Source organism: Danio rerio, chromosome 6 (genome assembly GCF_049306965.1).
Source record: "Danio rerio strain Tuebingen ecotype United States chromosome 6, GRCz12tu, whole genome shotgun sequence".
Classification (NCBI taxonomy): domain Eukaryota; kingdom Metazoa; phylum Chordata; class Actinopteri; order Cypriniformes; family Danionidae; genus Danio; species Danio rerio.
The window spans coordinates 56,868,106-56,895,854 of NC_133181.1; the positions used below are offsets into that span (position 1 = coordinate 56,868,106).

Here is a 27,749-nt window from a genome sequence, read left to right on the forward strand (position 1 = left end):
CTATATGTCATCACATTAATATATAAATCATTTTTGATAATTTTTGAAAAATATGTAGCATGTACATATGACATATTCCTCCGCATACCACTAGAAGGAAGCCAACTTACCACTTGTGGTACAGGTACCACAGTTTGAGAACCACTGATCTAAAGAATAGGCATCTAACGAATAAGCACTAGTATCTAATGAATAAGTACCAGTACTTAATGGAAAAGAGACTAGCATCTAAAAAATAAGCACTACTTTTTTAAATAGATACTAGTAGGGGTTATTGATTAAATGTCAAAACGGCTTGCCATACTGCGTGCGTGCGTGCGTGTGTGTGAACGCGTTTTTCGTTGGTTCTCTTTCTGCGGGTTGTGAGAGGAAATGTCTGAATGGTGGAACTGTGATCGTTTTGCATGAACACTGGTATTTATTTGTGTTATGATGAGGTTGTGTGATGCGATGAATGTTTAACCTGTACTTCGTGTTAAATCGTTGCTCTGAACTTGCCCGTTTTTTTTCTTCTTCTCTAGTTTCTGGTCATCTTGTAAATAACATATGGGCCTCCAAAAAGCATCTTTAATTTATTCTAGTACCTGATTAGACTGGAGCGTAATTCTACAAGCGCACACCTTTTAATCCAGATCCCTTTATTTTTAATGTGTGGGGTTTTTTTTGTATTTAACATTACAAACTTTTAAGCCACTAGCACAATTTAATTGCGACGGAATTGGTTGAACTGCACTTTTTTAAACAGAATTGATTCACCTGTAAATCAAACTGATCTGATTTACTTTTTACTGCACTTCAATAGTTTTTTCAGCACATCATATTTAACAGCAAACACATTATAGTTTTAAATAGTCTTTAATTTCATGATCCGAACACTTTCAAATGGGTCTGCTAGGCAGTACATTTCAATGAAGGAAAATCGGTTGTTGTAACCATGTAGACCAGGGGTCACCAATCCTGGTCCTGGAGGGCCGGTGTCCCTGCAGGGTTTAGCTCTAACTTGCCTCTACACACCTGCCTGGATGTTTCAAGTATACCAAGTAAGAGCTTGATTAGCTTGTTCAGGTGTGTTTGATTAGGGTTGGAGCTAAAATCTGCAGGACACCAGCCCTCCAGGAACCAGTTTGGTGACCACTGATGTAGACTATAAAGCAGGAGTCAAACCCTGTCCTGAATGTTTAGTTCCGACTCCAGTTAAACTCATCTGCTCAGCTAATTAAAAGTCTTATTAGTCGTACTAGAAGCTTCCAGGTTGGCGTGTTTAGTAAAGTTGGAGCTAAACTCTGCAGGACAGTTTGGAAGCCGTTGCTTTAAAAGGAAAGTTCACCCAAAAATGGTGTTTTTTAACAAATGTACTCACACTCATGCTATCTAAGATATAGGTGACTTATTTTTGCTTCAGTTGAGCATTAACCCTTTAAGGTGCATTCCTTGAAAATAATTTTTTTGGCCTACATCTTGTATTGAATAAAATACTGACACGACTCGATTATGAAATATAGTAATAAGCTATTAAAATAATAATGATAATCCTATGGACAAAAGATCAACTAGGTGGCCTTTACTAGGTGCCTGTTAAAGGTTTGTAGCTAAAACTCTGGTGATTTATATAATGCAAGTCAATGCTCAACTGACATTTTTACCTCATTTCAACTGAGCGGTATAGTAGTCACATAAAACCGTACCGCTACTTTGTAGGCATTGTTTACGCACGAAAGTTACAATCCACGCCATTCTCGCTCAAAGTAGAAAGCCATACAGTCCGTTCACATTGTCTATTATTTTTTAGATGCAAAGCAACTACGTGCAAATTGTGAGGAAGCTACACATATTACAATTTATATGCGTTTATAGATGCGATATGATATGATCGATACCATAAACAACAATGGAGGACATGCAGCAGATCCTGTTCCTGATTTCTGCATGCCGTCATTGTTTTATTGGTGTCGTATTTTGGCCGTGTATTTAAAAATGGAGCTTCCTGTGTTGTGCAAATGATGATGATCTGTAAATTAATCCGTCTAAGTCGTGACGTATGGAATACTGTTTCCTGGTCTAGTCGTTTGAATTGAGAAAATATTTGTTTATGACCACTTTTTAGGCACATTAAAGTGAATTTTATATAAAAACATGGTGTACACAACAGTCTCTGCTGCATCACAGACATCAATATTTTAACAATTTATAAAAAATGAATCACTTTCTGGCCATTGGATATTAGGTTGAAATATATATATATATAAATATATTAGGCTTAGGCGGTATCCAAATTTCGCTACCGTCTAACCTCCTCCCTATTTTGCCCCGGTATCCGGTATTATCGTGCATCATAAAAACATTTTTGACACAAGGCTCAGACAGCATCACCAAACTGTTGGCTTGTGTCTAAACCATTTTGAAACTGAATACCGTATATGCGACCTTAGGTTTGCGGTCACCTGTTTGTCTTGTTTGTATTAGAGATCTGCACAGGACGTTCTTTCATACACACGCGAATGTGCGCTCGCTCGGGAGCGATATTATTATTATTATTATATTGCTAGTCCGCGCGCCTGCTCCCTTTCAAATTACACCATAGTTACCGACCGCTTCTGCTTTATTCAGAAATTTATTCTCGCACCGCAAGAAATCTAGTCGACTCCCTCGGTACAGCAGCAGGAATGCAGACCTCTATTTCTTATTTATTACGTCTCCCTTCTCGTTCGCTCGGAAATATTGCCAAAATGCAGGTCACTTGGTGCATGACTTGCCACCTCACCCTCACTGTCCTGTGATGACAATTACTCATACGCATTTGTAGGCATTAAATAAATATATATTGTCATCGTGATTTTCGAAAATATTACGTCGCTTTTTAAACATTTCTTATTACCATTTGTTGAGTCTCCCCATACAGTCTTCTAGAGCGCTTGGACCCAGAAGCCGCTTTGCGTGACGTCATACTTAACAAGTGGATGGCGTTCAGTGGAGTCTAGCTTTATTATTTTTTGGGACCCTTTCATAAGTGTATTTACCACATCATTACTGTACCTTTACAAAAATAAAAGTGGTGAGTGCCATTTCTGTAGTCGAAACCGAAATTAATGCTTGTGTTGCTGAACTGCTCAGTGAAAATGAGTTATTAGAGAGTCAAAAACAAACTAATGTAATACAAGCTAAACTAAATTATTACAGTGGCTAATTCTAGTATCTTAACGACTTGTGAATGTAAGAACAAAAGCCCATAATGTACTGTCAGGAGCCCTGAGTATTCATTTAGTTTCGCTTCTTCATTTATTTATTCATTTTAATTTAAGTGCTGTTGACTTTCAAATAAATAGAAAAGATTGTGGCCCAGTGGTTAGCACTGTCGCCTCACAGCAAGAAGGTCACAGGTTTGAGTCCTAGCTAGTCCTGTTGGCATTTCTATATGGAGTTTGCATCTTCTCCTCGTGTTGGCGTGGGTTTCCACCACAGTCCAAAGACACGTGCTATGGGTGAATTGAATAAACTAAATTATATATATATATAAACTAAATAAATTAAGTAACTTAAAATAAATAACCTAAATAAATAAGGAACTAAGCCGAAGGACAATGAATATTTGACTGAAGAAAAAGCCACCTAAACTGTAAAAAATGCTGGGTTCCACACAATCCCTAATGTTGTCCCAACACAAAACAAATTAGGTGACGATTGTTTTCACGGAAGCATGTCAATCGAACATAAAACTGTTAAGTTGTTCCCCAAAAAGCAACAAAAACCTTTTTTTTTTTTTTTTGTTGGAGTGTACATTTTGGATGTCTTGAAGGTTGAGTACATTAACAACAATTTTTCACTCTTGGATAATACTCACAAGTGCTTCCAAACTTTCTTTCAACCTATTTTTTTCTGTTGAACACAAATATAAATATTCTGAAGAATTTTGGAAACCATTGACATCCTTAGTAGGAGTCCAAATAAGTTTAAATGGAAGTCAATAGCTGAATTTCCCCCCCAAACATTCTTCAATATATCTTCCTTTGTGTTCAACAGAAGAAACTCAGGTTTGGAACAAGTGGAGGATGAATAAACAATGTCTGAATTGTCAATTTTGGGTGAACCGTCTTTTTAAGTGCCACAGCATATAGGGTGGGCCATGAAATCACAAACTAGAAGGCTTGCTTCGAATTTAACATGGAGGTTTTTACTAATCCTCATAAAAAACCAAGATCAAAATTGACTTTTTTTTTACCTTCTTAATGCGTTTAATTAATTATTGACCATGGATAATTTCAGTCCATGTTATTCCATACAAAAATCACAGCCATTTTCTTGAGCGATATACAGAAAAGTCATCGCATTAAGAAAGTAAAATGGATTCCATGCTCGTTTTTAGCCATTAGCTGATGTTTACATTTTGTTAATGCCATATTGGCGCTTTAATAACACTTAAAGATGTTTATATACCATATTATTAGGTTTTTGTTTAACGAAATGTCCACAAAACTTGCAGTTTTCATATCACGTTTTAATGGTAATCTGAATCTTTTGTAAGCCCTTGTTTTCTCAGACTTGCCCATTCATATTCTCATAATCAAGGCCTTCACTTTGGACTGTATTTGCTTGTTTAACCATCTATTATCCCTGGACGTTGGAAGATTTAGATCAAGCACAGATTTGGTTTTAGCATACATTTCTGAAACGTTTCCCCTAAAGAAATGTCTGATACATCTTGGAAGCCGAACTGCACGCTCTGAAAGCAGCGTTTGGCGCATTACTGTGAATCCTGAGCCACTGTAGTTAGCCAGATGTATTGGTGTCTTGTACAGATCAAAGGCGAATGGTTCAATTCAACGTATAGCTATGGTACATGTGAGATCGGCTGTTATATTTCCTCAAGACTCGACTCTTTGTTGCTCCTCTGGGAGATTTAAGTGCATTTAAGATCTTTATAAAGTATGCTTGTGATGCTTTTCATGGTTAGTCTGACTGCAGAGAAGTGATGAACTCGAGATCAAGTTCATTGGTGATTTATGTTTACATGCCTTTGATTAACACCTATCAACACTAATGTCATCGATCTGATTGCAAGTCTCTCTTTCACTTTTAGTGTAGCATGTAATCGCTAATCTGAATCGTTTTCTTGACTGATATGTGATGACGGCCATACTGATGTATTCTTTATTTTACAATGGCACAGCAGCAGCATATGAACTATTACATGGCTGCACTGATGTGGTTATGTAACCCAGTGTTTCCCAAGCCTGTTCCTGAAGGCACACCAACAGTTTTCAACCTCTTCCTAATTAAACCATTGAAATGTATGGGTCAGATAAGAGAGACACCCAATATACTCTTGGTGTGCCTTCAGGAACAGGCTTGGCAATCGCTGATGTAACCAACAGCATTGTTGTGAATGATTCTCGAAGCACAGTCATACTACGGAAAACAAAAACCAAGGATGTGAAATCAAACCTGCTGCATTTGATTTATATAAAAAGATGTGAAATACCCATATCCTTGATGGACATCTTGCAAAAAGCACCTTAAAGTTCGCCCTGCTTGTGACTCTGAATGTAAACTGTAGTGGATCACGTTTTATTTGGCCGCGTTTTAAAACCGTTCATCCTTGTACACGTGTTGTAATTGGTTTTAATGGGTTTCTGGAATGAAATACGACAAACGCTGTGATGTTTTCGTCTCACAGCTGTACTTTTCACTGGAATATTTTGCTCTTTCATTTTGAGATTGTGAAATCAACCAGTATGAGAATGTAATATAAATGTGCCAACTAATAAACACCAGTATTTCACCTCAAGGTTTCAGTATTTTTTTTTCCTTTCAAAACCCCAAACAGAAGTTTCCTTGTAATTGTCCTGCATGCAGAATTTTTGGGATTTATTCTCAGCGGCCACTTTATTAGGAACACCTTACTAATACCAGGTTGGACCCCTCCTTTTGCCTTCAGAACTACCTTAATCCTTTGCGGGATAGATTTAAGAAGGTACTGGAAATATTCCTCAGAGATGTTGCTCCATATTGACATGATAGCATCTCAGTTGCTTAGATTTGTTGGCTGCACATCTATGATGTGAATCTCCTGTTCCACCTTATCCCAAAGGCAGTAGCTGCTCTGCCCTCCACTTTCTCAGCGTTTCGATTGAGATTACGTCAAACATCTAATAAAAACACACATTTTAATGAACTTCATGAGACCTTTAACTTTAAATGAATAGATTTCATTATTAAATTTACTTGAAACAAGTTTTATGGCACTCATTCTAGTCAAACTGGTGAGGTTTTTGGTTATTTAATTGAACAATTTTTAAAACTGACATCTAAAATTAACTTCGAGACTGATCAGCATGGACAAATTTGATTTTGTTCTCCCCGTGTGTGTGGATTTCCTCCGGGTGCTCTGGTTTTCGAAATTGAAGAAACCAAGGCCCTGTTTACACTAATACGTTTTAGTTTGAAAACGCATAAGTTTTAATACGGTTACGCCATCCGTCCACACTAAGCCATGGTTTTTGAGCGCCAAAAAAAAAAAAAAAAAAAAAAGCGTTTTGGAAAAGCTGAAGAGGCCGTTTTCATTCTGAAGCGCTGCTGCTCCATCTCAGTGTGGATGAAGGAAAACGGAGACATCTGAAAACAGAGGCGGGGCTGCCGAGGTTCATTAGCTGATTGGAGCTTTTGTGTCATTGCGTATCCTTCCCTTAATTGTCAAGCCCGTATCACATGACTATAACACATGGCTTAAACGCTACCGGAAGACAACAGACCAGCCTTCACTGTAAACAACATCATGGACACAAAAATGGGAGCGCTGTTTGCACTATTGTCTGTTTTAGGCGCCATTGTGCAGTTAAACTCTTTTTTTACTACAGCAGCGGCATATATTCGCTAGAACGCGCATGCCCAGAGTGTGCGAATGGTCACGTGATATACGTTTTTGGTGGCGTAGTGTGGACGGAGACATGTTCAGAAACGCTAGTGTGGACGCGGATTGTTTTTGATCCAAAACGTCGTTTTCAAACTAAAACGCACTGGTGTAAACGGGGCCTAAATTGTCTGTAGTGTATGGGTGTGAATGATCCCAATATTGGATTATGGTAGGAAGGGCATCCACTGCATAAAATATATGCTGAAATAGTTGGTGGATCATTCCACTGTGGTGACCTCTGAAAAAAGAGACTAAGCTGAATGAATGAAATTTGATCAAATAAAGTGAAAGTGCGTAATTGAGGCTGCAAATTCTGTAAATCACTTACTGTAAAAGCATAATACTGTGAATCTTCAGCTAATTAATATATTAAGAAGTTCTGTCGTACATTACCTGCCACCATTATAATAAATACATCTAACACAGAAATACTTTTAAACCTTTATTGTACAGATCATGTGGAAAATCACTGTGGCTGCTGTCCTCGGCCACGGCCAAAGCCACCTCTCTGAAAGAAAAGAAAAAGAAAAGAAAAAGCAAACAACATTAGCATCACAGCTTCAATAAAAGTATAGTTCACCCAAAAATTATTAATTCCTCACTATTAACTGCACTTAAATGTTCTAAAATTTCTGTTGAACACACAGGAAGATATGCTGAAGAAGGTTCATTAAGCCATTGACTTCATTAGCAATACCAAAACATACTATGAAAGTCAATGACTGAACATTCTTCAAAATATCTTCCTTTGTGTTCAACAGAAGAAACTCAAACAGGTTTGCAACAAGTAGAGGATGAATAAACAAACGGCAATTCTTATTTGTGTGTGAACTGCCCCTTTAAATATACTCATTCTGAATTGTACTTACAAACTGGAACTCTGTGGCGGCACCTGCACCAGCCTCAGCCTTCTTGTCTGCACCGGCTGTTGAATAAAGGGTTGTGTTTAACATAATGCTGCATGAGAAAGGCAAAAGGTAAACATGCTGGTGCAGCATACAGTATGTATTGTGTACGTACGCTGAGCTGCAGACCGTCTGTAAGCGTCTCTGTCTCCCTCGCCACGGGCCAGACGAGCCGGTCTCTCACCCTCAAGACCTGAAAACACCACATTAACACTTATAACACATGTAATATACCTTCAGAGTTATGCATTACAAACGATACAATAACATTACCACTTAAGATGAGGCTTAGACTAATAAAAAAAAAAAAGGCAAAATGTTTCCTCTATTGTTCTTTGTTTTTTTTATCATACCCGTATGCCTGAATAAGCATACATTTATGATTTTATATATTAAAAAAAAAAAAGTTTAGGTTTCTAAACTAGACTTTTTGCAAGAAAACCTTCCTAAAAGTGAACGTACATCAGTATAAATCTGAATTAATGCATGATTATGGTTCATTTGATGATTTAAAGTAGTTTAATTTGATCAATTTTTAGGTTAAATATGATTGGGTTTACTTACAACTGCGCACACTCCCAGCAAGCTTGCTTTTTTCCCCACCCATTTCGCATGCAAGACACATTTATAAATCAGACCCCAGTGTTGGGCTGCACTATGTTGGAAAAATCTGACATTGCAATATTTTGTATTTCTGCGATCTACATTGCGATGTGAATTTAGCTTTACTTGGAAAGAAGAGTTCAGATGCAAAAAAAAATTTCCATGGAAAATTAGCATTTTTCTCAGACTCCATTGTTTATGTGGTGCCATTTTATTTTAAAGACCTTTAAAAGAGTGTATTCTTTGCCATAAACTTGAACTTAATGAACCCACACACAAGAGCTTGATAAAAATTCTCAAAGAAATTTCAAACAGAAATTTTAAATTTTAAAAACTTTTAGAGGTTTTTGCATCTGAACTCTTCATGTTAGATTGATTTGGGTGATTTTGTAGGGGATTACATCTCGAATAATATGTAACAAATAACTTACAAGCAAAGATAAATAAAATATGGCAAAGATAAGCGAATTATAGTTTTCTGTTGAGTTTAACAGTATTTAGGTACAGATAGTGAACAATCAACACTGCATAGTCTTTATTGTATATACATGTAATAATCTTTTTTAAAAGTTACAAAAACCTGTCCAGAAGTATCTGAATTTTGGAAAAGTATCTTTGGACTTTATTCCCAAGCTTTTGAAATGGACATTAAAATTGATATGGAAATGGCACGGTTTGGATGTTCAGACCAGGCTCTAACTTGGCCTAAACATCAACAACTCTCCCTTATGTTTGGCATGGTGCAGGCCAAGAGAGTTATTCTGATAGAGTGTAAATTCACAACATCTCCAAATTTTTTAAAAATGGTTAGCTGAAATGGTTTCTGCCCTCAAGCTGAAAAGGTTTAGTTTCTCTAGAATTGGAAAACAAAAGTTGTATGATAAAATTTGGGGCTCCTTCCTTAGATGTATAGGTTAATAATATCTCTGAGATTTTTTTTTTTTTTTGGTTATTTCTTTTCTCTCTCTCCTTCCTTTTAACATGTCATTCTGTTTTGTTTCTTACTCCATTAGTCTGTCTGCAATTATTTTTGATGGTGCTGTATAATTGCTGTATTGTTTGCTAGTGTTCTGGTGCACGTTCTAGTTAGTATCAGGTAATAACACAGAGATAATTTTGTTAACATATATACACACATGATCACTATTGGGCGTTATATTTTATAAAAACTTCTATAAATAAAGTAAAAAATGTATAAATAAAGTTACAAACAATAAAATTTCTTGTGGTCAGATGCTTTAAACCAGGGGTGTCAAACTCAATTCTTGGAGGGCCGCAGCCCTGCAGTTTAGTTTCAACCCTGCTCAAACACACTTACCTGTAAGTTTCAAATAAGCCTGAAGGACTCAATTAGTTTGATCAGGTCTGTTAACTGTGCAGGGCTGTGGCCCTCTAGAAATTGAGTTTGACATCCCTGCTTTAAACTCAGAAATGTTATAATGTTTACACAGTCACAGGCCTTAAAGGGACAGTTCACCCAAAAAATGAAAATGTACTTCGTATTTACTCACCCTTCACTTGTTTCAAACCTTTACGAGTTATTATAATATCTTTTTGTGTTCAAGATTAAGAAATTCAAACATTTTTTAGGTGAACTATCTCTTAAAAAAAAAAAAAAAAAAAAAAAAAAGCATGCTGATGATAAATTTTTTACTCCATTATAATTTAACTTTCTATACATTATAATTAACTTGTCACAACTCAACACTGAAGATCCTGCGATGCGACTATTGCAGATGCACAAATTGTGATACGATGCTGAAACAATATATTGGTCAGCCCTACCCCAGTGAATTATGATTTACACTGTTCTAACGCAACCATTTATAGGTTACACTCCAAAAGTTGCATTTCACAGTTACTTATCAGTAAAAAAAAAAAGGTAGTGCAGATTATATAAACTACCATTTCTGATCATGCATGAAAATAGCATGTTATTAAACGCACAAGATGTTGATATTCAACTATGATTAAGCATGGGTTTTTACATTCTCTTATTTTATGTTAGTTTAAATTTAATGTTTGTCATATTTTTATTTATGCATCATTTCTGGACATTATTTATCATTTCTTATTATTACCATCAACCATTGCAACTGTATCTTTATGTAAAATCAATATGAGAAATGTTTGTGAAAATTGTGACAATTATACCATGTATGGATAGACGGTTGGTTAGTTTTTTTTTTTTTTTTGCTAACTGCTAATTTGCTTAAAAAAAACTGAATATGCTGACATTCTTTGCATTTCTACATAATGTGTATTTTTCCAAAAAACATACTTATCAAAATAAAATTATAATTATGCACGGCTTTGAAACATTGTGGTTGATTTCTGAAAGTTACATTTTCTTAAAGGAAGAAATGATTGTCTCACCCTTGGGACGAGGTCTGGCGGTCTCTGGGCGGGTCTGGCGGCGGAGGGTTGCGGGCACGATCTCTGGAGGCAGGTGGAGGAAGTCTCGCAGGTACTGGATGCCCTCATTGGTCAGATACCAGTAGAAATGGCGCCAAGCAAACTGCTCTTTGACGTACCCACATGACTTCAGAGACTGCGGAGGAAAACATTTGAAAAATTCACATCGATCCAAAGCCAATCAAAAAGTGCTCAGGGGTAGCTTAAATGTGTTGGTGCTCTTTGGGTAAGAGATTTAACAGAATAAACAGCAAAAAAATTGTCCAAGGCACTCGAAAAATGTTAAATAAATATTAAAAAGCCTTTATTCACACGGCTTATACTTAAAAACTGATGCGTTTGGCCAAAAACAACACGTTTTTTAAGGATTAGCTATGTAAATAAAGATTTTTTTATATTTTTTCCACATCTGAGTACCTTGGGAGCTTGGTGGACTCAATGAAAATATGCTGTTGATTTAATAATCCTCATGTCATTTTTTTCTACAATAGAACATTGAAGATGTTTTTTTTTTTTTTGGTAAAACTGATCCTTGGAGGTTTATAAAATGCAACAAGTGTCAACGACAAAAAAGCAGACAAAAAAAAAAAAAATGTAGAAAATCAACACCACCCAGGCTTTTGGTGATTTACATTGAGCACTTGAAAATGTAAAACTATCAGCCTTTAAGCTGTCTTTAACCGACAGCTTTAGCAAAGAGACCCAATGATGCTATCACAGGATTCCTACAGCTTAGTTAACTTTAAACTCAAGCTCATTCCATGTCCAATATCCTGAAATTTGAGAACTCAGGCCCCGTTTACACTAGTGCGTTTTAGTTTAAAAACGGCGTTTTAGAATGAAAACGATCCGCGTCCACACTAGCATTTTATCTAACGTTTCTGAACTGCTCTCCATCCACACCAAAACGCACATCGCTTGACCACACACACATTCTCGGGCAAGCTCTGCAGCATTTCTACTCAGATGAGAGCTGTGCTGGTCGGACTGCTCATCAAGCATCTCCCGCTGGATCTAATCTCACTATATTTGCTAAACGTGATCTTTAATTAATTTTATTGTCTATATTTAACGACATATTCCCCGACTTTGGTCTTTTGAACCGATTACTTGTTCACAGTTAACGTGTTTTAGCTGTGCGCAAAGATAAGTTAATAATTAATGGAACCACGTACATTCTGTATATTGACTGATCACTTGCCTTTATTTCCTATAATGTATAAACTTATTGTGTGTTATACTTTCATAATGGCTATTATTGATTATTAAAACTGACATTCAGCGAAGCAGAGGATACGTTTCGTATTTTTAATGAAAATGAAAGGAGGCAGTGATGTTATATAGGCTCTGTTTTATTATAAATATGCATACAGTGAAGATGCAGCACGACGCCTCAGCATTTCTGCTGTCTGTGAAGTTGTTAAAATCAAAATGAAAAAAGGCAGTTCCTTGAATCATGTTATTATTTTATTGTTGAGAAAGTGAAACAACATAGCCAGGATGACGTGAATAAGGTTATACAGTACACTGTTCCCTTTGAAGATTTACCGGACATGTCCTTGAGGGTCTGTTTTCCATATCAAACTTGCGAAGTCTGAACTTACAGGGAGAGGATGCGAGACTGAACTGTGTGTGTAGGCTACTTAATATTGAGGAAAAGCCCCAATCAGAGAGGCGAATGTCTGCAGCCCCGCCTCCGTTTTCAGATGTCTCCGTTTTTCTCCATCCACACTGAGACGGAGCAACAGCGTTTTAGAATGAAAACGGCCTCTCCAGCGTTTTCAGCGCTCGAAAACTCCAGCGTAGTGTGGACGGATGGCATAACCATAGCAAAACTTATGAGTTTTAAAACGAAAGCGCATTAGTGTAAACGGTGCCTCAATCCGTAATCACACTAGAGCAGGGGTGTCTAAACTCAGTTCTGGAGGGCCAGTATCCTGCATATTTTAGTTCCAACCAGAATTAAACACACCTGAACCAGCTAATCAAGCTCTTTCTAGGTATACAAAAAAACTTTCAGGAAGGCGTGTTGAAGAAAGTTGGAGCTAAACTATGCAGGAAACCAGCCCTCCAGGACAGAGTTTGAACACCCCTGCGCTAGAGTTTAAGCATGCGAAATTCTCTTCTATGGCCCTGATAAAATTGGTGGGATGAAACAAAATAATTAACCATGAATAAAGCGAGCAATTGTTCCATGTGAAACTTATCACACAAGCTTACGTTTCCAGTCTGCCACATTGGCATGTATATGAATGGAAGTCTATATGGGAAAATGGTACCACATCAGTGACAGTGAGAAGGACTTGCTCACCTGCATGGCCTTCATCACGTGAAGGTTTGGTACGTTCTTGTCAGCGAGCTCTGGATGTTTAGCGAGATGCACATCTTTTTTGGCCACCATGACGCCCTCTTTAAAGAGGAGCTCATAGATAGCAATGCGGTTCTTCTTGGGCATCAACATCTACAGAAAGAGACACACAATAATTAGCAATACAATTATTAGCATGGTTGGACAATATTTTAACGTTATATGTTTGCACTATCTAAAGTTTAATCCAAAGAAGAAGAGTTATCAATATGATATGAACACAATATGTGAAAAATATCGAAGTTTTACCAGAAAACAATACTATTATTTTGCTTAATCTGTGGCACAATTAATGTTATATACACATAATAGTAGTTCTAGCTTTCCCCATCAAATACAATTACTGACCCATGTTACAGCCACCTACCTACAAGGAAGTACTACTGAAATACCGATTGGGTAAAATTATAATACTTGATAAAGGTGTTTACATATTAGTACCATATCTTAAAAACAGAAACACGGTATTCGCATGGTATTTATCTGCGCTAAACTACTGCACGAGTCTGACGTAGGTGATAGCATGCTAGCCCCAGTGATGTTTGTACTTTAATAACACATTTTAAAACGGGTTTGTCATTTTAATTCTTTGTTTTCAGGTACAAGAACAAACATGTACTATTTTATTAAAATATTATTTTTGTTACTATGGTGACTTGGTGCTATTCATGAAGCTCTGTCGCGCCCAAATCCTGTCCGATAAAAACGATTCATCGTCAGCAAATGTGCTCAAGATTGACTTATTTTCATTGTAAAGCGTTTATTTAACCTAAATCCGATCAAAATAGCACATTAAGTAAGATGATGATTACGATTTTGAACGGATTTTCGGCTCTTGTTTCGGCCTACCTTTACTCTTGCTGAGAGACCGGAGCCGGAAAGAACGTCCTTAGCTGTACTTCCTGTATTATTTCTCTTCGCTTTATACAGACATGAGTAAAGAAAAGGCGCCAGCTGGTGAAATGGAGGAACTGGTTCATTTGTCAACGGTTATACACATTTATATTATACTTCCATACATTTTGTAAATCTATTTACATAGAAGGTTAATAGTGTAGCATCGCGGGGTTTGTTCATTACAAATTACAGGCCTACATGTACACCAATATTTTAATAAAAAGCACAATTTATTAACATTTAACGTGAAAGGTGCTTAAAACATCAGTAATAACAAAGAAATCACCATAAATACCAAAGGAAACTATCTGGGGTAAGTAAAATCTGCTTTTCTGCGTATTTTTAAAAAAGTTCGAGTCATATAAGTGTACTGAAATGTGTTGTTGTTAGTTGATTATTTACATTTGTACAATGATAAAACTGTACTAAAATATACATTTTGTAAATGGAATGACATTTAAGCTCAATTACGAAAACAAATGGTTTGTGATTACTGACCTTCACGTTGAAATTCTGTATTATTGTGTGAGTATTTAGTATTTAAGTTGAATTTTGAAGATTTGATAGAATCATTATACATTACCTAAGAAACGTCTTGTTGCCTATCCAAGTTTTAGGAAGAACAAATACTAACTTGACGTCTAGCGATCATTTGATATCAGAAGTGGCTTATATAAAAGGCAAAGGCCTCTAGTTTACGCTTATTTTACCAAAATAAAATATGATCATGCCTTGATTTTTAATTATTTAATAAGGACAGTAATGTCTGACTTTGCTGAGACAAAAGTCTTGTCATTTAACAGAAATAATGTCCAGTATAGAATATAAAGTCATGCTGCAGTGGAAACAGAATGAATATTGTGTCTGACTCCATCATGAGCTTGGAGGACTGCATCCACACATCTCTGCAATGACTCCAATCACTTATTAATAAAGTCATCTGGAATGGCAAAGAAAGCGTTCTTGCAGGACTCCCAGAGTTCGTCAAGATTCTTTAGATTCGTCTTCAATGCCTCCTCCTTCATCTTACCTCAGACATGCTCAATAATGTTCATGTCTGGTGACTGGGCTGGCCAATCTTGGAGCACTTTGACATTCTCTGCTTTCAGGAGCTTTGATGTGGAGGCTGAAATACGAGAAGGAGCGCTATCCTGCTGGAGAATTTGCCCTCTCCTGTGGTTTGTAATGTAATGGGCAGCACAAATGTCTTGATACCTCAGGCTGTTGATGTTGCCATGCACTCTGCAGATCTCTCACATTTCCCCCTTACTGAATGTAACCCCAAACCATGATTTTTTTTCTTCACCAAACTTGACTGATTTCTGTGAAAAACTTGAGTTCATGCGGGTTCCATTTGGTCTTCTGCAGTATTGGTGATGATTGGGATGCAATCGACCTTCTGCCACTTTTCTAAATGATCAGCTAGAAGTTAAAAAAACAAAAGTTATTATTTGTTGCTCTTACAACTGGAATCAACGACAAGACTTTTGTACTAGTGTCTTGTTTTGGCTGTGTTTTGAATGGTATTGTTAATCAGTCTGGTTTTGTTATACCTGGCAGCCTAATCTTGTTTTGTGTTTAGGCCATTATCCATAAGGACTTAGTTGATTTAACTTACTACCAATAGAAAAGAAAAAAGAAAAAAAGACCATAGAGACCCTCAAAGACCATTACATTTTCGGTTTAAACCAATCCAATCCCCAAAACCAATCCAAATATGAGAGGTTAATGTATACTACATTAAATAACCAACTTGTAAAGCATTAATCGTAAGCTGCGTCCCAAATGGCACACTATACACTATGCACTCATGCACTATGTACTTATGCACTTACACACTTAACAGGATAGTACATGTATGTAGTGTTGTCCCAAATGGCACACTAATGTTTTTTTTACTAAGCGGAAATTCAAACCGTTTCTCTAATGACGTTTGACGGTCGCCAAATCGGTGAAATAAACAACCGAATTATCAAATAATACCTGCCGTAAGTACTGCCGTATTCACCATCGGGAGGTGCTATAATCACTCTCGTAGGAGAATTTTGCTTTCACCATCCAAAATAAATAGTTATTTAACATGTGCGTCCGATAGCTCCGCCCCTTACGCTACGTAACAAACCTGCGTTCGTTGAGTGCGTGAAGTGTCCATCATTACACACTTCATTTTAACGGCTGAATGAGTGCATCATCCGGGTAATTTAAGTTTTCAGTGTGAACACACTACTTACACTATTCATACTACAAAATGGCGTAGAATAGTGCATAAGTATGCGATTTGGGACGCAGCTTTAGTCATGCCAACTTTTTATATAGGCCACATTTAAAGTCAAATAATGAATAAAGTCCCTTTATTCAATAGGGGTTGCCACAGAGGAATGAACCACCAATTTATTCAGCAAATGTTATACACAGCGGATGCCCTTCCAGTTGCAACCCAGTTCTGGGAAACCCCCGTAGGAAACCCACGACAACATGGGGAGAACATGCAAACTCCACACAGAAACGCCAACTGGCCCAGCTGAGGCTTAAACCAGCGACCTTCTTTCTGTGAGCAGACAGTGCTTACCACTAAGTCATCATGTTGTTACAGTCGTTAATAAGCTAAAGGTATTTTGGTGTCCGTGTTGTATTAAATTAATGTGAGTGATTATAGACCATTTCAATGTGGTGATGGCACTGGCCCATGAACATTTCCCGCGTGTTGTCAAACTATTTTAATAACTGAAACGAGGCAATTAAATCATATCTTGACGCTAAAACAGCTGTCATGACATTATTTATTAATATGTGGACTTTTTAGGATTCTCAGGAGCTATGGAAAACAGGAAATCCGTTAGGACCATTGTTATTGTTTACATCTCTCAAAATGGTCTACACAGAAAAAGCATGCAAGTACAGCGTATACTTTAATGACAAAATAAACGTAAAATTAAACCTTTTAACTCATATTTATTTCAATGTATATAATAATAAGTTATCATGCTAAATTATTAAAAACATAATGCTGTCAGGTTTCCCAGAGGTGGATTACGGCTGGAAGCTGCGTAAAAATGTGCTGGATAAGTTGGCGGTTCATTCCACTGTGGCGACCCCAGATTAATAAAGGGACTAAGCCGACAAGAAAATGAATGAATGAATAATGCTGTCAGATGGATAGTGGCAAAGTAAAAAGAAATTGACAATTAATTATTATTTTGGGGCTGTCTCTAAATAGAGTTCTTTATATTGAATTAAATACAGGACACAATGTTGTGTTTGGAAACAAATATTCTCCATTATTGAAAATATATTTTTATTGTTTATAGAAATATCCTATGATGTCATTTTGGATTTCTGTATTGTGTGGCTTAATTACATGTACAGTAGATTCTCATTCTATGACAGTGCTGTAATAACAATGCTGAAAATGGCTGTTTTGACTGTAAATCCTGTCCTGTTGTGGTATCAAACAACAGTCACAATCACGTCCGTTAATAGTCACTGCCCTGCTATTATATCCTCAACTGGATAAAGCTGAATGCTAAAGGAAATAACTTTATATTCTCTCCATGGTTGCTTAAGGAATCTCAAGATCGCTGTTCAACAGCTGAGTGGAAATCGGAGGTAACTGAAGGTAAGCATGCAATTTAATAATAAATTATTCAATGTGTTCAATAAATTCAATAAAGTGTTTTTGGGTGTGTTATGTGCGTTCGATATGACCTTATTTGTCATGATTGCACTTCATGGATTGAGATATCTCCATGAAGAGCTCCAAATGTGCCTCATTGCAAAATTGTGAGTACATTTCAAGCATTTTCCATTATTTATTCTTAATATGACAGTGGTTCTCAGACTTTTTTCATCAAGTACCATCTCAGAAACAATTGTTTCTCCAAGTACCACCATACAGAGCAGTATTGAAATACAGTAGCGTAGTTGGCCCAGTAAAGCAGCTACAGCTTTGCACAGTTCAAAAATGTGGCAGATTAATTCCTACTTAAAGAATATTTATTATTGTCAGTCACAATGTTCACAATAATCTGAACATTAACACTAGATTTTTCAGTATTTTGTACTTGAGCTTAAAAAACGTCAACATTTAAATTAAAATGTCAGTTTAAAAAGTTTAAAAATAGTAGGTTACTGTTCTTAAAATGTATTTATTTTTTAAAATCCTGTACTTAAATGTAAAGTATAGACATATACTAGCCAGCTCATCCACACCTGGAAATGTTGCCTGGATCTCAGAAATATAGGCTATACGTCATCATATATTTATATATATAAATCATTTTTGATTCATTTTGAAATATATGTAGCATGTACTTATGACATATTTGATTCCTCTGCGTACCACTAGAAGGAAGCCTGCGTACCACAGTTTGAGAACCACTGTAATATGAAATACAATACAACAAACTTATAATTTACAGGAAACCGAATCCATTATTAATGTAGATTAATGCAAAATGCTTACATATAATAGGGAACATTTGAGTCTGTTACTAGTTGTTTAAATGATGACCTTCTAAAACTATACTAACCGAGTCGACAATAACAGAGTTGAGATTTTTCAATATTTTGTACTTGAGCTTAAGATGTATGGAGCTAATAATATGCCAAAACAATCCCAATTTGTATTGTGTTCATTTGACTTATTGACAGATGTAATTTAATAAATCTGAATTTTTTCATGCTGTTAAAAGTTGTTTTGAATTTGGTATAGTATAGTATAATATAGTGTAGTATTTTAAGGAAAATTATATGTTTGTGTTTATATGATAAATAAATTATATAATTGATAAATGGCCTATAGTCCATTATCAGCACTGAAATGCTACCTCTTTTAAATATCATCTATTCACATCTAAAATGTCATTTAAGCTTGCATTTATATTTATTAGAATGATCTGATTTTTCCACATATTTAAAAATATTACATTATTTTTAACTAAAATACATTGAAACCAAAATGTCCACTGGGTGGTGCCAAGTCTCTATCTTTGTCACTGAATTGTTTATTCAGATTCGTTCGAATCGGCTCATTTATTAATAAATTAAGTGACTCACTATGAACGACTCACTCAACTTTGTTTCAAAATTAACAACATAAGAGGTTATAAAAATTCTATAATGTTGTGAAAAGAGTACAGGGAAAGCCTGTTTCTCTTAGTTTGACTTTTTAATTGTTCATCTACTCTTCCCTGTTGAATCTGATCTGAAATTTTACGATCTGAATTTTTGGTTTTAAATATTAGAAAAATGAATTTGATGTTGTAAAATTGTCCATCATGAAAACTTGAAACTGTATTTTTATAAACCCAATATCTGCAGTCTGGGATTCAGAACAAAAAAAAAAGTTTGAAAATACGTCTATAAAAAAATCAGCTTTGAAAAACTCAGTTGTCTTAAATTTCAGATATTTAATATTCAAATTAAGAAATTTAAATTCAAGTAAAAATTTCAAATTCAAAACAACTTTTATTGGCATATAAAAATTCAGATTTATTAAATTACAATTGTCAATAATTCAAATTAGCACAATTCAATTTCAGATTTTTTTGGCATATTATTAGCTCCACATAGATGTGAACCTCAAACCATATACCACATGGCATGTCTACAACTGAATTTCACATATTTTCATCATATTATTATTGTTTTTAAAAGGTGATTGAGAAATTCACTGGACAATCACAATAACAGAGTTGACAAATAATTGATCTCCTATAGGTGTATATTAAATATTTTGTACAAATTAATGAGAGAAGAATATATCATGAGAGCTCAAATATATATTAAGGTGAACTCTTTATACGTTTTTTAAAGTTTCAGGTTGAGATTTGCCGCAATCTGGAGTACAATAACAGCAGTTGTTCAATTAATTTGCATAACAAACCTTTCTGTGTTTGTGTTAACAAGAAGTGTGTTGGTTAATATTTCAACACTCCTTTGAAATATTAACATTTGGCAGCGAACAGTGTTTTCCTGTTTCCCGATTTGTGTTGCGAGGCGGTGATGTGTTTAGTGCCTGAGGTTTGTGGACTTATGGGAATGAACCTTACAGGAGCTTTGATTGTTGTTCCACCTGCGCAAGCAAATTGAGAAGTTAACATTGCAACACCTCCATCTGCTTTTATACACAGACCACCTGTGCCGCACTCATGTAAGATTACATTTAGGTGCAGATTTGACACGGCCGGCCGGTTAATGCTTATTAGAGTCACAGGTTTGAAATACCTATTTAAAATCTAATAAATGAAAAAGTGCATGCCAAAATTGCAGAGAAGCAATTATATCAATGCTGCAATATGACAAGAAACTGAAGCCCAAGTACATGCAATAGCAATGTTTCACCAATAGGTGGCAAAAACAAACCTTTATGGTTGCTTTAAGGCTCATGTAAATACCTCAGTATTAGTATGGTGTATAGCAACATGGCATTACCATCACTGTAGTCACATTAATATTTTTGATAAAGCATCCTAAACATTATAGCAGCACTGTGTTGTACTATTTGTATTAAATACTGGAACCATGGTCAATTGTTTGCGCGTCAATGTTGAATCTAAATGATTCAGATAATATTTACCTCAGTAATCAATTTCAATGGTGCTAATTTGGGTAAAAGTCATTAATATGTAACATGGGTCTCTTGACTGACCATCCCCCATTTGATACACCCGCAGCACAACACTGCCTGTGTTCATCCGATACCTTTGTGTTTTAGTGACGTTCGATTCGCGAACGAATCATTCACTTGAATCGATTCACTTTGGATTCAGAACTTATTGCGTGTGTAAACCCCTCCGATATAACTACTTGAAAGTAATATATAATTACAGCATTCCGCGTTGAGCAAAACAATTACTTACTCGCATATACAAAAAGCGCGTATAAAGAGCTTCGTGAACAGACTCGAGTTTACGAATTGGCCGAGCGAATCGATTCTTTGAACTGAATCAGACGACTCACCGTTATTGTGTTTTACTAGAGTGCAGGATCGTCATATCACAGAGAAGCTGGATTCACGTTCATCTCTGTTTGGTATGTGTTAACGCTTGATTTTGCTCTTATTCTGCTGTTGAAATGTAATGTCCTGTCGATAAACAGTCGTGTCGCCTCGCGTTATGACATTTATTTGTGAACACTTGCGCAGTCATTTGAGAACGATGCGCTTCTTCGCAATGTTGAACACTGAACGCTCTGTGCACCTGGAATTAACATGCATGTGTCGATTCAACTTGAATTGCATGAATAGATCAGGCTTTTATGCTTTATTCATTGTGCACAAACGTAATATTTTGCATATGACAAAATACGATGTATTTGGGTGGAGGAATACACTACTTTAAAGCTTTTAAAATAACTGAGTTACAAAACATTGCATATTGTACAGCAATTTTGCAGACTAAAGAATATTTGACTATTTATAGAATGTAAACTAATTTTATTTTAGATAGAATATTCTAATCTAAAGTCATCTTGTAAGTCATATTTATTTGCACATGGTTTAATGCAATCATTCTTACAAAAAAAAGTGCAGTGATAGTCATGCCAATTCCATGGTGTTTCTAGATGCACTTAATATTAGCATTGTACTTCAAGCCAAGCTACTTTATATTACTTTTCTGGAAGTTTAGTTTGTGTTTTATGCTATTGTGCTGTTGTTAATAGACCATACACTGTCTAAATGTTGGAAAATACTGTGGAGTTAAGTAACTAATTACAAATACTCAAACTACTGCAGTTTTTTCCTCAAAATTTGTAATTTATTGAGACATTTTAAAAATATGTACTTTTACAAAAACAAACCTTTATATGCGGGTTGCTTTAAGTCTCGTGTAAATACATCAGTGTTAGTATGGTGTATAGCAACATGGCATTACCATCACTGTAGTCACAATATTATTTCTGATAAAACATCCTAAACATAATAGCAGCACTGTGTTGTACTATTTGTGTTAAATACTAGAACCATGGTCAATTGTTCAAGCGCCAATGTTGAATCTAAATGATTCAGATAATATTTACCTCAGTAATCAATTTCAATGATGCTAATTTGGGTAAAAGTCATTAATATGTAACATGAGTCTCTTGACTGACCTTCCCCCATTTGATGTATTTGGGTGGAGGAATACACTACTTTAAAGCTTTTAAAATATCTGAGTTACAAAACATTGCATATTGTAAAGCAATTTTGCAGACTTAAGAATATTTGACTATTTATAGAATGTAAACTCATTTTATTTTAGATAGAATATTCTAATCTAAAGTCATCTTGTAAGTCATATTTATTTGCACATGGTTTAATGCAATCATTCTTACAAAAAAAAGTGCAATGATAGTCATGCCAATTCCATGGTGTTTCTAGATGCACTTAATATTAGCATTGTACTTCAAGCCAAGCTACTTTATATGACTTTTCTGGAAGTTTAGTTTGTGTTTTATGCTATTGTGCCGTTGTTAATAGACCATACACTGTCTAATTGTTGGAAAATACAGTGGAGTAAAGTAACAAATTGTCTATAAGGGATTTAAAGATTCAGTCCTCTGATTCCCGTCCAATCAAATCACATATACAAGGAAAATTGCATCATAATGAACAACCTCAAGACATTGGCGATTTATAATTGCAGCACACTGTTTGGAAGAAGTTAAAGTGTTTAAGATGTCCAAAATCTTTACACGCATTGACCCAGAGACTGTTTAGATGCATGTCACTGATGAGAAGGTGACGGATGACTGTATGATGACCGAAATGGCCTTGAAGACCCAGCAGACACAAGATATCAACACGATGTCAGATTGAAGTTGTACTCCAACGTTGTACGAACGCTACATTTGGGTCAGAAATGAAATTCGGGTTGACGTCAGAAATCCACGTCAGGCCAACCTCAATGTCTTACCTAAAATCAACCAAATATCAACGTCTGATGATGTTACAGCTTGACGTTGTGTGGACGTTACCACTATGATGACGTCTATCAGACGTTGAATTTTTGGTTGCCGTACTTTACGAATAAATGTCAGTATTTGACGTCAATATCACATTGGTTTAAGATGTTGGAATTTGGTCACTTTCCAACACAACCTAATATCAACAAAACATCAACGTAATTTGACGTCATTCATTATAGACCATTTTGAGGGATGTAAACAACAATAACAATAACAATGGTCCTAACGTATTTCCTGTTGTACATTTTTAAATTCCATAGCTTTTGAGAATTTAAAAAGAGCCACATATTGATAAATAATCTCATGGCAGGTGTTTTGATGTAAAGTTATCATTGAGCTGCCTCTTGTTACAGTTATGAAATAGTTTGACAGCAAGCAGGAAATTTTCATGGGTCAAAGACATCACCACATTGAAATGATGTATTGGACATCAAAATAATGTTGTCCTTACACACTGACCAGACATTGAATTTTGGTCACCTGACATCACGACCTAAATCTAACCTAATATGATGTTGTGTGCCTGCTGGGCAATAACTAGATGCACTACAGAATGTTACGTTTACACACATCCACATTCATTCATTCATTTTCTTGTCTGCTTAGTCCCTTTATTAATCCGGTGTCGCCACAGCGGAATGAACCGCCAACTTATCCAGCAAGTTTTTACGCAGAAGATGCCCTTCCAGCCGCAACCCATCTTTGGGAAACATCCACACACACACACACTCATACACTACAGACAATTTAGCCTACCCAAATCACCTGTACCACATGTCTTTGGACTTTGGGGGAAACCGGAGCAGGGCAGGGAGAACATGCAAACTCCACACAGACACACCAACTGAGCCAAGGTTCGAACCAGCGACCTTCTTGCTGTGAGGCGACAGCACTACCTACTGCGCCACTGCCTCACCCACACATCCACATGTTACATGTAAATGCATCAGCTTTAAACAGCGTAATAGTCACTACTCACTACTCTTGAGTACTTTTTAAAGCACTACTTTTTACTCATACTTTGAGTAATAATTACAACAGGTACTTTTACTCTACTTGCACTACATTTTTAGACAAGTAATGGTACTTGAGGGTGTTTTTTAGTACTCTTGCCACCACTGGGAAAATATGATGCTTAAAGGTATTAACAGATAATTAATTTAACTGAGAGAGTAGTTAAATTAACATTTTAATCTAATACATTTATTCAAACTGCTCAGAATCACCACAAATCTGTTAATCCTGAAAAGGTTTTTTTAACATAATTAAATCTATGCATTTAAAAGATATTAGGTTTATTGATGATACATAAAGTTGAAGTCAGAAAAATTAACCCCTCTTTGAATTTTGTTTCTTTTTCCAAATATTTCCAAAATTATGTTTAACAGAGCAAGGAAATTTTAATAATATGTCTGATAATATTTTTTCTTCTGTAGAAAGTCTTGTTTGATTTATTTCAGCTAGAGTAAAAGCCATTTTTAATTTTTTAAACACTATTTTAAGGTCAAAATTATTAGCCCCATTAAAGCTATTATTTTTTCAATAGTCTACAGAACAAACCATCATTATACAATAACATGCCTAATTACCCTAACCTGCCTAGTTAACCTAATTAACCTAGTTAAGCCTTTAAATGTCACTTTAAGCTGTATAGAAGTGTCTTGTAAAATATTATGTACTGTCATCATGGCAAAGATTAAATAAATCAGTGTGCAGAAATTAGTAATTAAAACTATTATGTTTATAAATGTGTTGAGAAAAATCTGCTCTCTGTTGAACAGAATTGGTGAAAAAATAAACAGAGGCGCTGATAATTCTGACCTCAACTGTATATATTTACTGTGCATTTTCAACACTTTCCATGCCATTACTAAACAATCCCACCAATTTTTACCCCTTTTTTGTATGTCTGGTGATAAATATGTCCTAATACAAAGTTTATTTACCCTTGTTACGTCTGTTTGGTACATATAGCTAAGGTTTATAGGTTTATGATGCTTTTTATTATGCTTTGTACTAAAAAATGACATATTAAATTACACAATGTGACTTAAAAAGCTAATATAGGGCACTTGTATTATACCAGGCGTCTATTTAGAGATTCATAAAAGACCATTTTAGTAAGTGCAATCTCTGTTGCTCCCAAAGGATAATTTTGCATATTAACCTAAAAGGTCTGCTTTAATAAATCAATAGCCTCTGTGAAGAAGATTAATCATTACAACAGTGTGTTATTGGATTAGGAAACGTCTAACGCTGGTTTCTGTTGTTGTGTGGCTTGGCCTGATGTTGGTAGTCACATCTGTCTCCGTCGGCAGTAAATACACACTCAGACTCACAGACGGCAGATGTCCTTTTGACTTCTTCTACTCGAGTCAAAGGTCAGATCCTCCCATCGGAGACTGTCCAAGGTCCTGAATCCTCTCCTGGCACTTGAACCCGTCAGTTCCAGGTCAATTGTTGTTTTGTTCTGCCAAGGGAAATGCTGTGGTTTCTGGGCTTTGGTTTACATGGGAGTTTTGGAAAGTGGCATTTAGCAAGGAAGCTTTTTTTGGATGCAATGAATAAATGTTTCTCTCAAAATGTAAAGTTTTATTCATTGTGCACAAACGTAATCTTTTGCATGTGACAAAATATGATGTGTTGGGAAAAATTCTTATCTCAAAGTTCTAACTTTTTTTGTAATATGAATTTGACAGTTCTGCAACTCATTTTGTTTGTTTGGCACAGAAAGGAGGTTTGTATTTTTGGTGACATAAATACAACTATACAACAATTACATAAGTTTCTATTTCCAATTTTAACCATATTATAGTTGCATGTAGTAATACTGTAAAAATATACAATGCTGTTGTTGAATATTGCGATAGTGATATGTCTTGTGAATATAACATTTCCCTAGAAAAACATGCAAATTTAATAATCTATTTTATTCATCTGAACTTTTTCTAGCATAAAGATTTGTCAGTTCATAGACTTTTATTTAAAATTTCAACAAAATCTCTTGCAATTCTGATTTTCTATTTCTCAGTTTCTGAGTTTTAATCATATTTCTCATAGCTGCATGTAGGCCTGCACAATACTGTAAAAATATGCAATGTTGTTGTTGAGTATTGCGATAGTAATATGTCTTGTGAATATAAAATTCCCCTAGTAAACATGCAATTTAATTTATCTATTTTAACCTTTTTTAGCATATAAATTTGTCAGTTCATAGACTTTTATTTGAAATTTTAACAATGTCTCTTGCAATTCTGAGTTTCTATTTCCAATTTTCTGAGTTTTACCCTTATTATAGCTGCATGTAGGCCTGCAAAATACTACAAAAATATGCAATATTTGTTGTTGAGTATTGCAATAGTAATATGTCTTGCGAATATAACATTTCTCTAGAGAAATATACAATTTTACTTATCTTTTTAATTCATTTGAAAAAATTTTACAATATACATTTGTAACATAGATGTTTATTGAAATTTCAACAATATCTCTTGCAATTCTGAGTTTCTATTTCCAATTGTAAAGTTTTACCGTATTATAGTTGCAGGTAGGCCTGCACAATGCCGTACAAATTGTGCCAAATCATCGTTGAGTATTTCGATAGTAATAATTCTTGTGACATTTCCCAAGAAAAAATGCAATTTTAGTTATGTACTTTATTTTATCCTTTACTTATATAATGCTCTGACTAGAATAAACAGGAAGTATTTTTTTCCTGATATACTTAAAGCTAATTCAGGCTAAAACTAATTCAAGGTGCAAACAATATGAATAAGCACAGTGTGAAGGAAGGAAAATATTAGCAAATATTATCATTCTTTTTGGCTGTTTTAATCTTCCTTTCTTGTCTGTATTTCCGTCATTAGTATTTATTTTCACCTTCAGGGCCACTCTAGCCAATAGCAGAACAGCACCTACTGGAGAGGCGGGTATAAAGATAGCAGAGCCTCGACTGATTGGTCCAATTTGGATAAACAGGCAATTCATACAGCACACAAATGCTTGGCGCGTAGAATGAATTAAATTTATCACATTTCTCTGATATATTGAAATGAGATATATTGCAATAACGATCATTTTTTAAATAGATCATGTTTATAGTAGGGTTGTCAAAAGTATGAGTTCAGTATTAACTGGTACTGAAATTTGAAAAATGTCCATTTCCATTTCCCGCTAACATTTGCGCACTGTTGAACACAATGGCGATTCAGTGGTGTTTTAAGTATTTGCTTTAATGTTAGTGTGAAAAGAACTTTTTGTAATTTTAAGAACTCGATAGTTTTGACAACCCTATTAATAAGCAATTTTTTTTAATTGAATTTTTCACAAACTTGCACTTCTGAGAAAAATTTGTCTGTAATATGATAATATCTTGCAGTTTTAAGCTTATTAAATTCTGACGCAGTTCCATTCATTCATTTTCCTTCAGCTTAGTCCGTTATTTATCAGTGGTCGCCACAGCAGACTGAACCGCCAACTATTCCAGCATATGTTTTATGCAGCGGATGCCCTTCCAGCTGCAATCCAATACTGGAAAACACTCACATTCACAAAACAGTTGAAGTCAAAATTCTTAGCCCCCCTTTTATTTTTTTTATTTTTAATATGTCCCAAATGATGAGTAACAGGGCAAGGAAATTTTCACAGTATGTCTGATAATATTTTTTCTCTTGGAGAAAATCTTTTTTGTTTTTTTGGGGGTTACAAA

The 27,749-nt window shown here is 35.4% G+C and overlaps 2 protein-coding genes across 3 annotated transcripts in view; one reads left to right on the plus strand and one right to left on the minus strand.

Moving 5' to 3' along the window:
- Positions 1-7,336: 7,336 nt before the first annotated feature.
- On the minus strand, positions 7,337-14,070 carry rps10 (ribosomal protein S10). Its single transcript, NM_201146.1, has 6 exons — positions 14,048-14,070; positions 13,142-13,291; positions 10,792-10,966; positions 7,928-8,005; positions 7,777-7,832; positions 7,337-7,415 (listed from the first exon to the last, which is right to left on the minus strand). Exons 2-6 carry the CDS (start codon positions 13,289-13,291, stop codon positions 7,374-7,376), a joined length of 501 nt encoding a protein of 166 aa, NP_957440.1. The 5' UTR covers positions 14,048-14,070; the 3' UTR covers positions 7,337-7,373.
- Positions 14,071-14,124: 54 nt separating this feature from the next.
- The window catches only part of pacsin1b (protein kinase C and casein kinase substrate in neurons 1b), a 91,409-nt gene continuing 77,784 nt past the window's right edge, over positions 14,125-27,749 (plus strand). Inside the window, exons 1-2 of one of the 2 annotated variants that reach the window (XM_068221784.1) lie at positions 14,125-14,408; positions 17,660-17,711. The gene's annotated coding sequence lies outside the window, so the exon portion shown is untranslated. Of the gene's footprint in view, positions 14,409-17,659; positions 17,712-21,075; positions 21,128-27,749 lie in introns of those variants that run through there. The other variant, NM_001033728.1, reaches the window with a different exon arrangement.